The 14,752-nt window shown below is 41.2% G+C and overlaps 3 protein-coding genes across 4 annotated transcripts; 2 read left to right on the forward strand and 1 right to left on the reverse strand.

The window, feature by feature from the left end:
- Positions 1–860: 860 nt before the first annotated feature.
- LOC103364137 (histone-lysine N-methyltransferase PRDM9) lies at positions 861–3,103 on the reverse strand. Of its 2 annotated transcripts, none has more exons than XM_008291159.1 (4): positions 2,666–3,103; positions 2,464–2,542; positions 1,928–2,030; positions 861–1,637 (listed from the first exon to the last, which is right to left on the reverse strand). In XM_008291159.1, exons 1-4 carry the CDS (start codon positions 2,959–2,961, stop codon positions 943–945), a joined length of 1,173 nt encoding a protein of 390 aa, XP_008289381.1. In that variant the 5' UTR covers positions 2,962–3,103; the 3' UTR covers positions 861–942. The 2 variants fall into 2 exon arrangements, with proteins under 2 accessions (XP_008289381.1, XP_008289380.1); XM_008291158.1 differs by having other exon boundaries at positions 861–1,640.
- Positions 3,104–3,455: 352 nt separating this feature from the next.
- pgls (6-phosphogluconolactonase) lies at positions 3,456–7,557 on the forward strand. Its single transcript, XM_008291160.1, has 6 exons — positions 3,456–3,537; positions 3,913–4,191; positions 5,137–5,244; positions 5,325–5,426; positions 6,102–6,242; positions 6,808–7,557. The coding sequence occupies exons 2-6, from the start codon at positions 3,928–3,930 to the stop codon at positions 6,952–6,954; spliced, it is 762 nt and encodes a 253-aa protein (XP_008289382.1). The 5' UTR covers positions 3,456–3,537; positions 3,913–3,927; the 3' UTR covers positions 6,955–7,557.
- A 157-nt stretch (positions 7,558–7,714) lies between these two features.
- Positions 7,715–14,687, forward strand: colgalt1a (collagen beta(1-O)galactosyltransferase 1a). Its single transcript, XM_008291161.1, has 12 exons — positions 7,715–8,109; positions 10,479–10,589; positions 10,682–10,799; positions 11,350–11,484; positions 11,607–11,811; positions 11,921–12,040; positions 12,211–12,287; positions 12,417–12,523; positions 12,630–12,762; positions 12,846–12,973; positions 13,069–13,275; positions 13,373–14,687. Exons 1-12 carry the CDS (start codon positions 7,886–7,888, stop codon positions 13,638–13,640), a joined length of 1,833 nt encoding a protein of 610 aa, XP_008289383.1. The 5' UTR covers positions 7,715–7,885; the 3' UTR covers positions 13,641–14,687.
- Positions 14,688–14,752: the final 65 nt, after the last annotated feature.

The raw sequence follows: 14,752 nt of genomic DNA on the forward strand, positions 1-14,752 counted from the left end.
ATTGCATTCAGTTAACAGCCTTATTATGGTAACTGCATTCATTAATTTACATACAGCAGACAGGATAGGACCAAACTCAGTCGATTTCTGTTTGATTGTGTCACTTGTTAAGTGGGGCGACATCTTTCCAGTCTAATGTATTTAGAAACATGAAGGTACCGTGAAAAACTGCAAAAATTGCTTTTTTTTATCAATGCAGAATTAGTAGCAACATAATTGGGATCATAATATCTGATTAATGATTAATGATTAACGGTGTGATTAATACAAATCATTTACTAAACATCATATAGAATTACTGCCCTCAAGTGGTACGAATGAGGAACTGCAATATTTTACTAACAATAACATATAAAATTTAAAATAATATAACTCTATATTTTAAATTGCTTTAACAAAACATACCATGACTCAAGATTTGTCTTTCAAGTCATATGTTTCAAGTTTTAGTTTTAGTAATAAGTCTGAAGTAGTCGAAAGACAGGGCAAAAACAGGTTCTAAACACTGTCTATATCCCACAATATCTTTGGCTAAGATTTACTGATACTCCCTTGAAAAGATGTAGTAGACGTCTCTCTTGCCACAGTGCTTCCAGTAAGGATTTATCCTTCGCTGATTCCTAAGCAGTACCTTGCCTAATTGCACTTTTACAGTAATTGCTGAGATTTTTAAGCCTCTACATTCCTCTTGCTTGGTAATATTGACAACAATCTACAAGATAAGAAACTGATTTATGACTAGTTCAGTTTTTATGGTCAAATTATAAAAAAGGTCAGCAAAAAAAAAAAAAAGAAAAGTACCAAGATATATTTTCTTCATATTTGAGCATTTGGATGGTAAAAGCTGACACACACTCAAATCTGGAACAAATAGAACTTTATTTTCCACAAAGCATTTGAATTAAACAGCAGGAAAAGTTGTATTTTGTGGTGGTTTGGAATTTAAGTGGTTCCATTTATGAATTTCCCACTAAATGTCGGTGTACTGGACTCACTACCATACGGTAGTGAGTTCAAACTAGGATCTAGATGTACTGCAAGGTGTTTTTTCAGATTACAGTTCTTTGTAAAACCTTTGCCGCATTTAATACAAACAAATGGTTTCTCCCCAGTGTGCGTGCGCTGATGCATATCGAGGGTGCATTTCTGAATAAAGCCCTTTCCACAAATAGGACAGCGATATGGCTTCTCCCCAGTGTGCGTGCGCTGATGTGTATAAAGGTGCCCTTTCTGTGCATATCGCTTTCCACACAGCGTGCACCTGAACGGTTTCTCACCTGTGTGACTTCTCTGGTGTATTTCAAGCTGACTAAAGCATCTGAAGCTCTTGCCGCATTGCAAACAGCCAAACCTTTTAGCAGCTGAGTTCCTCAAGTTGTGAAACTTCATATTCCTGAGTACACTAAAGCTTTGGGAGGCTACATTTTGACCCAAGCTTTTGCCAGCTTCTAAGTTTGTGTGTGCAGCTGTAAGCTGTGGATTCCAGTGTGTTTCCCTCCGCCCTGGTTCAGCGAGAGACAGCTGGGTGTTCAAAGTCACAAAGCTATCAGTGAACAGAGGCTGCTGGTGTTCTGCGATGGGTTTGGGATGCTGCATCACATCTTGACTCATCTGGGTGTCTGTGACTGCTTCCCTTCCTGCTGACGGCAGAGAAACATGTTAAAATTGAAAACTGACCTTGATAGGGACTCCAAGCTGAATTAATTGATCTCAAAATAAAGTTGTTCTTTATAGTAGTGTGTGGTGTTGCTGGAGTTATGATCCTTAAAGAGCAGAAGTTATGATGAGCATGAAGGTAACTTAGCAATAGTTGTCTAACAAAAAGAAAATCTCCTTGTGGTTACTCAAGATCCACGTAATGATGTCGTGGCTCAGAAATTGTATGTAAACATATGTACATTGCTGTTCAACCAAATGTAATACTTACTGTCTTCACTTGTCCGAGCTTGTTCAGTGTTTCTGTTATCAACCTCTGGCTGCTCTTCCTTTACCACTATCAGTTCAGGCTGCTCTCTCGGTGGGTTTGGAAGCTAATAAGGAAAGAAATTTATATAAATTGCACCTGTTATAAATGCAGGATAAGGTGCAACATAATTACACTATAATTGTATGATACTTTATTTAAATTGGAAAAATATTTGAGGACTAGCACTTATTTATAACAGTTAAATATGAATTAAAAGGATGCAACAGATAAAAAGACGTAAAACAAAACTAATAACAAGATTCAAATACAGTTAAGTGATTATGAGTAACAGTTTCAAATGACCTAAAGAACAAAAATAACAAAAGATATATTGTAAAAAATAAAATAAAAAAACAATCAAATAAAAATAGCACACTATAAAATCCAGACATGAGAGAGGAATCAATTGAAACGGTCACAAACACAAACTCAATGATTGGTAATAAATTTAAAATGAAATTATACACTCAAATTGACCAAGCTTAGTGCAGACTTACTTCAGCTGCAGTATGCTCTTCACCTTGATGCAAGCTACTCATCTCAGTGGAGCAACTTCTACTTTCCCATGGGCTTTCACTAGGGATGCAACACACTAAGATTAAATACACCAGAAAGGGCAAAGACAGTAAAGGTTGTGATGTAGATGAATTTATGATGCCAGCACAACACAGACCACATCTATCAACAAGGTGCACACACCTTTTTATTGCAGGTCTTGTCCTGTCAGGCTCCAGTAGAGCGTTTTCTGAAGTGTCCCTCACCAGGGAACATGCTGATGCTGCGTCCTGCCTGCCTCCTTGTGCGATATAAAGCAGTTTCTCCATCAGCTGCAGTTTCTCTGATAGCGAGGCGATTTCGTTACGCCCTCGAGTTATCTCTATTTTCAGCATCTTCGACTCGATCTCGACCAGTTTGCTTATTTCTATCACAGCTGTTTTGGATAACGCGTCCATGATGGAGACGAGCTGTGCTTGGAAAGAAAAGACTGTCGACATGATTGTTTTTTCTCCTTTTTTTTTTTGGTTTGAGACACACGAGATGCACCCAGATAAGTTGTTGCAGCCAAGGAGTCTTTGTGATCACTGGCAGATATAGTTGCAAGAAAGCACACTAGAGGAGGTGTGTAAGCATGCCTACAACATACGCAAGAGTGCCCCTTCAAAAGTCGAGTAGCATGTAGCAAAACTCAAGTGGTTGTGATGGACGCAGTGTTTCCATCTGACGGCCAGGAGGAAACACTGCAGTCATGCGCACAATATCGAGGTTTAATACTCATAAATATTCATCTGTTTACATTAAAAAAAATGTTCGAAGTTGTGTGAAAGTCCCCAAAATTTCTGCGGTGACTTTCTTTCTGTATCCTTTCTTAAAAAATTTCAACCGGATAAGCTAACCTTTTCAGGTCGTTGTTGCTACTTGGTCGAAGACTACCTTGACCAGCATGCAGTGCGGTCCAAGCCAGAAGGTGATTGGCTGGTGAAAGCGCGTTTCAGGAAGTAGTGTGTTGTATTATATTTGCCGACTGAAAATCCTCATGACAATCTGCTGTCGAGATCCCAACTGCTAGGAAGGTAACTATCGGAAAATTGTACTGTTGAAGTCCACGAATCTGCACAGTTCAAAATGTCAAGAAGTAAGCGTAATTTCTGCTCCATAGTCTACCTTTTTATAGTCTTCCAAAAGTTGCTAGTGTTTCATCCTGTTGTGGTTAGCAGCTTAGTCTCCAGTCCTCAATCTGAACTGTGCAACTGCAGGAGCATTTTATTGAATTTAGTTTACATAGTTTAAACGAATGATTTTTCATGTATCAGCATAATAAGATTGTATAATTGATATTTGAATATTCAATCAGCTGAATATTTGCAGTCATCATGATGACTTGCAAAAATGTTTTGTAATTGACTTCCTCATGTATTGCTTAATTCTTTTGTCTTCTACCTTGTCAGTCACACAGTGCCCTCATGGCTGGAAGAAGAGTTGTTGTGTTCCCCTCTTCAACAGAGCTCGGCCCAGTGCTGGTCCACCTGGTGACGTCCCGGGCTGAGAAGGCAATCGCTTCTCATGGCAGGTTCACCCTGGGACTCTCAGGTGGAAGCTTGGTGTCCATGCTCAGCAAAGAGCTGCTCGCCCTGCCAGAGCTGGACTGCAGCAAGTGGGTGGTTGGCTTCTGCGACGAGCGACTGGTTTCCTTCGATGATCCAGAGAGCACCTATGGGCTGTATAAGGTATCCTTGCAGCAGTGTTTGCAATAATGCACGTCATTTTAATATGGAACAAAAATATAAACGCACCATGTAATTTTACATGGAAGTTCTATGCATTCTTTTTTACATAGGTGAATAAGTGTTTGCTCTGTACAACACAATAAACATCATGAGGCAACCGAGTATGCACCATATTGGAAATGTTAATGGGCAGATGGAGAGTTGGGTCATAGACACAGAAATCAAGTCAGTAATGAGTCCCACATTTTCAAAGCATAGAGTTAATGAGGTTGTCTCTTCTTGAAGGGCTTGGCTGACATTTTCATCACATTCATACACACTCCCATCCAGAGCATCATGTGACAGATTGCCACGCCATGGTGGTAGTGGCTCAGTGGTTAAGGCTACTTTGGGCGACTGATTAGAAGGATGGAGGGTCAAGCCCCAGAACCTCAGCAAGACCCTTTACCCTATCTGCTCCACGGACACCTTAGTATGGCTGATCCTATTCCCTGACCCCAACTTCCTTGAATATGCAAAAAGAGGATTTCCCCTTGTATATAATATATTTTTTTAAAGTTGTTTGACTGGCATTGTGGACTTTGTACCAGTCATTCCAGCAACCAACGGCCCACACTCATCTTTCCCTTGTCATCTGGGGCATCGTGTCATCTGAATACAGCTGGCATTGCAAAGTGACTTTTTATAGTCACTGCTTAAAGTAGCATCTGTGCATGAATTACAGTATCTGATCATTGTCCTCTAAAGTTAACCCTGACTAGAGTGGTGATCAATTTAACGGTTAAGAATTTGTCACCAGCTGAACAGATAAATGAAACCGTTTTCTAAACAAAACAATAGAAATTAAATTTTAAAATGTTTTTCAAAGTCAGAAATGAAGCTGCATTTTCTATTTTTGTCTAGTGTATTATTTGGCTAACGTACAGCGCTTTTCTACTTCGCCAGAGTCAGCTGTTTTCCAAAGTCAACATTCCTGATAGTGGGATCCTAACCATCGACCCCTCTCTGCCAGTGAACGAGTGTGCTGAGGATTATTCTCGCAAACTGAAAGAGGTATAGTACAATCACAGGCTTTTAGATTTTAGTACTTGTGGAAATTTTACAATATTGTTTTGCTACTTTCAAACACACAGACCTTCCCAGATGATGATTTCCCTGCATTTGACCTGTTACTGTTGGGTATGGGGCCGGATGGACACACTTGCTCACTCTTCCCGGACCACCCTCTTCTGGAGGTGAGGGTGAATTTGTCTCTTCTACAATACATTTCTGCCTGTAGGACTGTTGAATTCTTATGAAAAAGCACAAGTGTTCCCAGAAAAGCTATAATCCTATGTCTGAAAATGTTTCTTGTTTCTTTGAAAAGCACATGTTTCTTTTATTTTGTACCGGCGTTGTATCATTATGATCCTAAAAACATGATTCCATGTCTGGATGTTGAATCACATTCAACAATGGTAGTAATTTAGGAACGTCTATGAATTTGCCACTGGTCATTAAGTTGTGGGGTTTTGGGCATTCTGCAAATGTTTCTTTAAACATCACTTTTCCACTGGCGTATAAAACGCATTATTTAATTTAATTCTGACAAGGCTACTATTTAAAGAGACATGTCTGAGCTCGGATGTGGTTTCCTGATTTGCTAGTTTCAACAGACAATGTGTGTTTCTGTCCTTCTCATTTATTTCTTTTGACTATGTTTGGATGATTGATGGGTTTTAATTTAGGTTCAACTTTCATTTTACAGTCTTCACTGTTGTCCCTTGTTGCATGTCTGTGAGAAAATCCGCCTCATGTAACATTTTATATTTGAAAGTTCGTTTGAAAGTATAGTCTTTGGTTGTGGTTCTCACCTTGGCACTTTTTGGTGTTAAGATAAATGATTCAGTGTGGGTGTACCCCATATTCAGGAAACCAAGAAGACTGTGGCCCCAATCAGTGACTCTCCCAAACCACCGCCACAGCGTGTGACGATGACTCTCCCAGTGGTGAACTCTGCACGATGTGTGGCTTTTGTATCAACAGGAGGAAGTAAAGCAACCGTTTTGAAGGTAATGTTTATGGACTTTTCACAAAAGATGCACACCCCAATTTCAGAATCTAAAAACCCTGCTATTTTCACAACACAATGAATCAGCTTAGACTAGGTGCACACTCGAAAACCATGACATATAAGACAAAGATGAAACGGAACAAGGAAAAATGTCATAGAACACTTTGGGTTCAATCACTTGGTTCAGTAGTTATTGTTAAAGTTGAAATGGGATCAGTAGAAACCAAACAGAAGACTAAAATATAACCCAAAGACGTGAAGAAAAACAGACTAATATGAGCACAAATGTATGCTTCTTTTCATTTACAGTTGACTAAAAGCAATGTGTAGACAGTCAGTCACCCAGGTCATGATAACACTGTGTGCTAAAGGAGGTAGGAACTGGATTTTTTTTTTAATTAGAAGTCCAGCTGCCTTCTATTTCAACACATAGGACTAAAAACAATGAAATCATTTATAGATCAGCACCTTTATGACCCGCTGGCCCAGGAGAAATACAGCTCATATTGCTGAGTTACGTAACATTGCTATTGTGTTCTAACACAGTGACCATTTTCTTGCAGGAAGTGTTGGAGGGGAGAGAGGGTTCAGCATTTCCAGCAGCCCGTGTCGTCCCAACCAGGGGCGAGCTGTTCTGGCTTGTCGATGACCCTGCAGCTGCCTCCTTAACTATCCAGGTAGAGAGGCCGAGCTCAGGCGCCAGACTGTAGAGCTGCTGGCCTAATAAAGGCAGGAGGTCAACACTGAGTGAAAACCTGAATGAAGACACTGGAAAGTAGTGCAGAACATTCCTATGTAGGTCAGATAGTGGGTTATGATACAGAGATGAACCCCCCCAAAAAAATGTAAGGACAACTTTGTGATAAGGCACTTATTGTAATTTTGTTTGTGTGAGATCAAGTAAGGTTTTAAGAGAACTTCCACTTGAAACATGTTTACTGTGCAGAATAATACATGTGCAGTTTGACACTAGAAGCTCATCCTTATTAAGTGCAGCAAGTGAAGTGAGAGAACAGGAAACATGCAGCTTACAAACAGTGAGAATGAACTTTTTAATGAAACCATGTTGCATCCAGCATCTGTGTGTGCGGTGTGTAAAGAAAGTATTTCTCTATGTCTTAAAATATAACTGGAGGGGACCTTTCATTTTTGATTTTCTTGGATGTGAAGTCAAGTAAGTTCAATTAACCTGACCAAGTTACTTCATCAATATATAGTTTTTTTAAAAAGCCATGTATTTTCTTGTTCTCTGATCTGAACCTTCACATCCTTTATAAAATATCAAATAAAGTTACTAACATTTGATGCTGAAAGTACACCTTTTTCTGTCGCTCAGTAGCTGATTACAATGTCCATCCACAACATTTCCTTTTTTTTTTTTGCAATTTCAAAATGTGGATTGAGCATTTGCCTCTTTGTGTCTGCTGTGAAGCCCAGCCTGGTAGTCCATCCCCTTTAAGATCCCAGCACATCCCACCCCTTTAAAGCTCAAGGGCTGCTGTCACATCAGGAGCTGCTGCACAGACTTTCCTAACGTGTGATGACCGCGCAAAGTAAAGAGGCAACTTTTCTGTAGCTCATAACGAGCCGCGGCACCCATCCATTTCTGTATTATTTGATATTGATTGATTTATCGGCGCGATGCTCGGGCTGGCCGGCCTCCCCGCCGCTCTGCTCCTCTCGCTGCTGTCCTGCTGCCCTCCTGCTCGGGGATATTTTGCGGAGGAGCGCTGGAGCCCCGAGTCTCCTCTCCTCGCTCCACGGATCCTCGTCGCCCTCATTTGCAGAAACTCCGAGCACTCTTTGCCGTATTTCCTGGGTACCATCGAGCGCCTCAACTATCCCAAAGATCGCATGGCTCTCTGGTAAGTTGTGATTGGGAACTGTGAGGTAAAACCCTGTAGCTCGCTAAGGTCTAAAAGGTCCGATTTTATTTGAACCCGATGATTTAATTTTTCAAAACTACATACGTCAGGCTTTCGCTGCTGATTTGCAGAGAAGATCAGGGGAAGGGGTGGACTTGCAGACACTGACTGGGTTACTAAAATGGCTTTTGGAAACAAAGCCAAGTTCTGTTGCGCACGCTAGCCTGCGGACTTTCCAGGGTAAAATATAACCCGACAAATCCCAACAAGCAGGATCACAGCTGAGGCCAAGGTTAGATGGCGGATATTAAAGCGAGCTTGAGTAGCCACCGTCTTGTTTTTTTAGGGGGCAGAGGGTGGGCACAGAGGTGAGCACATCTGGACATCTGGGCGCATCAGAGCAGCCGTGCGTCGCATTGATCTGTATACGTGGAGGGGAGGGGACTGATGTGGCCGCGAGGGGAGCTCTATGATTTATCATACACACACTCTCTCACACAACCTGAAGTAGTGTTTAGAGTGAGTTATACTTCTACACGTAGCTTTCCAATCCTGGAAGCCTGTACCTCCTCCTCCTCCTCCTCCTCCTCCTCTTGTGTCATAGGGGAGTAATTGATTACATGATCATCTATTTTATATTCCTATGTGGCACAGCTGTAGCCCCAGATAACCCCCATTTGTGAAGCTTTTTGATGTGTGAAAGAAACTAAACACCTCTTAAGGACATTGTGCATGATTCATGTTCATTCTGTATGAGAATAAGAAAAACATGTCATGGTCCAGTTGGCTTATGCAAGGAAAAGGGCAATCTGAAATATTCCCTCTTCATGCTTAATGATTATGGAAACTAGAAGCTGGCTGTGTTGTGCAGAATTCCGTCTCACTAAACATGTGTCTGTAGGCTTTCGCGCTCTGTCTGCTGGGATCTGTGACCAACTTGACTTCGCAAGGCCTATTAGCTGTGCAAATGTATGCTGTGAACAATTTAAACATCTGTCTGCCATGCTCAGGAAAAAGTCAAGAGAAGTGAAAGGGAGGTGCTTCTGCCACAATAACTAAACAACATGCTCCAACAGCCCACCCACTTGTTCCCTCAGCTCTGAGGAGTTTGCACGACTGCCGGGAGGCCTCAGGAGAGGTTTACTTTTCACTCACCCACTTAGTGAGCAAGTTTCACTTTAATGAGGAGCTTTGTATAAGTGAATCTGTTCTATTTTTTTTTTTCTGCTGAGTGGCCATAAAGCTCTTCTGTAAATATGCTTGCGGTAAGGACAGTTTTGTTTGACATGCGTTGCAAACAGGAAAATGCAGCTGGAAAAATGCAAACAAGTGTGTGAAGCTGTAAACACGACAGGTTGTATGCATTTCACTGGAGCCTTTTGCAGCTGTTTGTAACCAAGCCAAAGCCTCACAATTAGAACTGACCAAACAGTCAATTATATCTTGGGTGTTTGCAATTAGCCCTGCATTTTTTGCTACGCTACGCCAAAAATAGATCAGATGAAAGTGACACAGCACTTATAGATGTGTGTCTAGAGTCTAGTCTAGCACATAGTTCAAATATATACTTTAGTAAATATTCCTTTTATCTGTACATGAACAGGAAATACCTGTGCAGTTCTACGTCTGAGCTTCTGGACAGCAGGATTGAGGGAAGAAATAGTTTAGCGAGGAGCTGCAGTGTTCTCACAGATCTGTGTGAAATCCTTCAAGAGAATCCATCCTGACTGTCATACACATGAGTGAAACACAAACCCAGCTGACTGCAGGGCAGATGTTCTTTTTGCAGAAGAGTCTGCTGACCTACATGGCTGGCTGACGTTGTAGCATATTTACACAGACACAGGGATTAAGACAAAACAGCGTGTGGCTTGATTTCATCCTTATGCAGAGTTCAGTCAAACATTCTAACTGGGGTTGCCGTACACATGCCTTCAGTAGGTTTAAATCACCTCCTTATGAGCTATTGCAGGCAAGAATTTCACTTCTTTAATGTTGTGTCTTTAGCCTTACTGTTATCCTTTTTCGACTTCCTGCTCATTCCTCAAATTCAGACACTCTAAAGTGATACCAACTAGGTGTACGGTGTTTTTGTTTTCTGATGTTGGTATCATTAACACTTGTGTCAGTTCCCACAGCTGCACACAATGAGTTTACAAAAAGTGAACACAGGACTGTTGTTATTTGAGTCATGGTTTTGTCTTACATCTCTGCTCTCAGCTTGAACCTCGTCTGGCACAACTGCCACATTCAGCCATTGTTACCTTTTTCTTTTCTTTTTTTCTTGGTCTTGGTTGTTGATTATGTTCAGTCCCACTGATGTTGAATAGAGTTCATTCTAATCATTTACTTTTGTTGCATATTGACAGGGTAGCAACTGATCATAATGAGGACAATACGACAGACGTTCTGCGTGACTGGCTTGTGAAGGTGCAGAACCTTTACCATTACGTGGAGTGGCGGCCAAAAGAAGAACCCAGGTTGGTTACTTACTAAAACCTCTGGTGGTAATCTCTGTGTGCTCACATAGCCGATGCAATCGGACTGATTATTATCAAAATGTCTTTTGTAGACGCTACGCAGATGAGGATGGGACAAAGCACTGGACAGATCTCCGTTATGAGCATGTTATGAAGCTACGGCAAGTCGCACTGGAGTCCGCTCGTGAAATGTGGGCAGACTACTTTATGGTAAGTTAACAGTTAAAAAAGAAAGCTGAACAACACTGTAAATGTTTCCATTTTAAGTATTGAGCCAGTGCTTCAAACTGTGCTATTTTTATCATTCAATAATAGAAGCATAAGCACATATCAAGCTTCACCACAATTGTAATTTAAAAGAAACACAGTTGGCCCAGTTACACTTTGCCTCGTATGGTTAAAGTTTATCTTCTGGTCTCGTTCATCTGGATCCTTAAACTGTAAAAGCAGCACTGTGCTCGTTTCTATTTGTATTCCACAGCCCAGCCCACATTGTCTAACTTCAGTGGGGTATAATTTTGAAATGAAATATATCCAGAATGGCAATAATTTTGTGCTCTTAGCCTTACTTCTTAGCTTTCTCTCAGACAGCATTGCAACAAATAGTCTGTGGGTTTTTTACTATTTGGTTACTATTCAATTCCCCGTTTAACCTTCATGACCTGTTCATCATATCTTCTGAAGTGACTTTATGGTGTTCTGTAAACTTGTCTGACTCCTCACAACATATTTTACAGTTTTTCTTCTCTCTCTTGTGTAGTTGGTAGACTGCGATAACCTCCTCACCAATCCCGATGTTCTCTGGAAGCTCATGAAGGAGAATAAGACCATTATTGCTCCAATGCTTGAATCCCGTGCAGCCTATTCAAACTTCTGGTGTGGAATGACCTCCCAGGTACTCTAATGATAACTGGGTGTACCTGTTTGTGTGCACCAAGTGTTTTCCAAAAGCTTGGCTTGAACAAATGCTCTGAAATTCTGCCTGCATTCAACTGGTATTCATCTCTTCTCCTGCAGGGATACTATAAGCGGACTCCTGCCTACATACCCATTAGAAAGCAGGTGCGGAAGGGCTGTTTTGCTGTTCCTATGGTCCACTCCACGTTCCTGATAGACCTCAGGAAAGAGGCATCTAGGCAGCTGGCCTTTCACCCTCCACACCCAGAATACAGCTGGGCTTTTGATGACATCATTGTGTTTGCATTCTCTGCTCGTATGGCAGGTACTTTACAATACAGTGCTTAGGTCTTGCATCTAAAGACGTCACTCACTTGGTTGTAACCTTTTAAACCCAAATAATATACCTCTAGTTTAACATCTTCTTTCCACAGATGTTCAGATGTTTGTGTGTAACAAGGAGACCTATGGTTACTTCCCTGTGCCATTACGCTCACACAGTACTTTGCAAGATGAAACCGACAGCTTCTTGCACTCCCTGTTGGAAGTTAACGGTGAGTAGTTTCATTCAGACTGAAGGCTTTACTTTTGCAAACTCCTTGTTTTCCTCTGGCTTCAAGTCTTTATTCTACGTCTTGCTGCTTCATCTAATGATAACTTTCAGCATGGGTTTCTATATATTATTTATACCATTTCTGCATCCATCTTCCCTCTAATTGTGTAGTGCGAAATGCCCCAGTGATGCCTTCCAAACACTTACGTGTTCCGAGAAAAAAACCTGACAAACTGGGCTTTGATGAGGTGAGTATGGAGTGATTTGAAGATGGATTCTGCAAAAATGGCCCTCTATCCATTTCTATGCTGAAAGCCTCCCCCTGCTGTAGAAATCTGTAACTACACTGAGCGGTTCCACTGATGCCCTGTGTGCAGGTGTTCATGATAAACCTCCAGAGGCGGACTGACCGCAGAGACCGTATGCTGCGGACTTTGTACGAGCAGGAGATTGCTTGTAAAGTCACTGCAGCTGTAGATGGAAAGTAAGTTCATTCTGGCTAAAGAATGCTTTGTTCTGTTTGAGTACTTAGTAATCACAACTATGCCCTTTGCCACTTTGTCACGTTTCTTCTTCTCTCTGTATTTCAGAGCAATGAACATTAGTGAGATTCATACAATGGGCATCCATATGCTCCCTGGCTACAGTGACCCTTACCATGGTCGACCGCTGACAAAGGGAGAGCTGGGATGCTTTCTTTCTCACTACAACATCTGGAAAGAGGTGAACCCCAGAATCCTGGCATTACAAAATATTACAAACCAGACAGGTACATAACTTACTGATAAATCTGTGTGTGCCCTCAGATTGTGGAGCGACGCCTGCACACCTCTCTGGTGATTGAGGACGATCTGCGCTTTGAGATTTTCTTCAAACGTCGTTTGACGAACTTGATGAATGAGGTGGAGAAAGAAGGACTGGATTGGGATCTCATGTGAGTTGGTGCTTCCTACAAAATCTTGACATTTACCACAGTTTTCTTAAGTTTGAAATTTCTTCTCACCTCTCCTTTCTGTTTCTTCCTTCTAGTTACATTGGTCGGAAGAGAATGCAAGTGGACCACCCAGAGAAAGCAGTGCCAAATGTACATAACTTAGTGGAAGCAGACTATTCATATTGGACACTAGGCTATATGATGTCATTACAGGGTGCTGAGAAGCTTTTGAAAGCAGAACCGCTGAAGAGGATTTTGCCAGTGGATGAGTTTCTTCCTATCATGTACAATAAACATCCTGTGTAAGTGTTTACTTAAACTAGCACAAGTACACACACATCACATGTACATCTGCTTGGGAATTTTTGGTTTTTCTTGACCTTGCTTTCTCCTCCTCAGGTCTGATTATATGGATCAGTTTGAAACAAGGGACCTGAAGGCATTTTCTGCAGAGCCTCTACTTGTGTATCCGACGCACTATACAGGTGATGCGGGCTACATCAGTGACACTGAGACCTCCACTGTGTGGGACAATGACAAGGTCCGCACAGACTGGGACAGAGCCCGCTCAGGAAAAACTCGAGAGCAGGCTGAGATCAGCAGCGAAGCTCAGAACTCAGATGTGCTCCAGTCCCCCCTGGACAGCACAGCACGGGACGAGCTATGAGAAGAACTGAGTCAGAGCCACGGAAAAAAACGTAAAGGTGCATGGGACAAACACGTCAGTTTTTAGAAACATGTTTGATCCTCGATTGTTTTGATTCGCATCACAGCAGGGATGTGACATCAAAGTTTATAAAAAGGTTTAATTTATCAGATGTGACGAGTTGAAAAGGGATCATGTGTGTCTTATGTTTTCTTGTCAGATTGTAGTTTTTACTTAACAAAGGCACTAGACTTGCCACTTGGGATGGCATTTGCGGTACCCAAATTCTGTCTGTCATACAGAAATGAACATATGCATTAGCAGAGAATGAAATTGGTGTTACATTTCAGTACACTGTGAAATACTTTTAATCTTTTCTCACCACTTCATAGACTAAATGGGGTACAACTACACTCTTTATCACTGAGCAAAGTCAAAACATTGTGTCGTTCTTTTCTTTTAATTTTCATATTGCTGTGTTTTGAGTAATCATAAGCCAGAAATGTAGATGCTTGTAACAAAACTTTACCGAGCAACAAAGCACACATGCAACAGTTGGTGCTAACTCAGAATTGTAGATTTGCAGTAGTGCTGATGAACACTTTCTAATGGTGCAGTTTCTTCCCTTGTTGCTACTTTTTGATTGTCTTCAGACTAATGCCACAGAATAGCTGTTGACATTGTTTTAAGTGAGACAAAGCACTGTACACACCACACACTCTCCAGGTTAAGAATATGGTTATATGTTCCCTTTAGGTTCCCTCAGAAAGAACCCAACTTAACACATCCAAACCCACTTTGACCTTTGTTTTCAGTCAGAATTTGAGCGGTTTGGGTGACACCGGCTTCATGAAAGGTTTCATACACAAGACAAGGCGTGAAGTCTGGATCATTGTGCTTTTCACAGCTTATTTATATTGTCATGGTTTCCCTGCAGCATGGCCAGATTTGTGAAGAAGTTGGTTTCTGTTGAGTACTGATAAGAGCCATTCACCCACTGATTATGCACAGAAATGTTAGCGATGCATTGTGCCAATGAAAAATAAAATGTTTTATTTTTAAAAGGTTGAAATTGTGATTACTGTCATAATGTGTATATTAACATGTTGGTTGAACCATTTTTCTTTCTGAAT

This window comes from Stegastes partitus, unplaced genomic scaffold, assembly GCF_000690725.1.
Source record: "Stegastes partitus isolate 25-593 unplaced genomic scaffold, Stegastes_partitus-1.0.2 Scaffold721, whole genome shotgun sequence".
NCBI lineage: Eukaryota > Metazoa > Chordata > Actinopteri > Pomacentridae > Stegastes > Stegastes partitus.

Bases quoted from the DNA above. Each gene is read 5' to 3' on its own strand.
- LOC103364137 (XM_008291158.1), bottom strand. From the start codon at position 2,961: ATGTCGACAGTCTTTTCTTTCCAAGCACAGCTCGTCTCCATCATGGAC. The intron at 2,031-2,463 runs GTAAGTCTGCAC...TTTCCTTATTAG, and splicing joins AAGAGCATACTGCAGCTGAA to CTTCCAAACCCACCGAGAGA. The intron at 1,641-1,927 runs GTAAGTATTACA...CTCTGCCGTCAG, and splicing joins AGCTCGGACAAGTGAAGACA to CAGGAAGGGAAGCAGTCACA.
- pgls (XM_008291160.1), top strand. From the start codon at position 3,928: ATGGCTGGAAGAAGAGTTGTTGTGTTCCCCTCTTCAACAGAGCTCGGC. The intron at 5,245-5,324 runs GTATAGTACAAT...TCAAACACACAG, and splicing joins ATTCTCGCAAACTGAAAGAG to ACCTTCCCAGATGATGATTT. The intron at 5,427-6,101 runs GTGAGGGTGAAT...CCCCATATTCAG, and splicing joins CGGACCACCCTCTTCTGGAG to GAAACCAAGAAGACTGTGGC.
- colgalt1a (XM_008291161.1), top strand. From the start codon at position 7,886: ATGCTCGGGCTGGCCGGCCTCCCCGCCGCTCTGCTCCTCTCGCTGCTG. The intron at 10,800-11,349 runs GTAAGTTAACAG...TCTCTTGTGTAG, and splicing joins TGTGGGCAGACTACTTTATG to TTGGTAGACTGCGATAACCT. The intron at 11,485-11,606 runs GTACTCTAATGA...CTTCTCCTGCAG, and splicing joins GGTGTGGAATGACCTCCCAG to GGATACTATAAGCGGACTCC.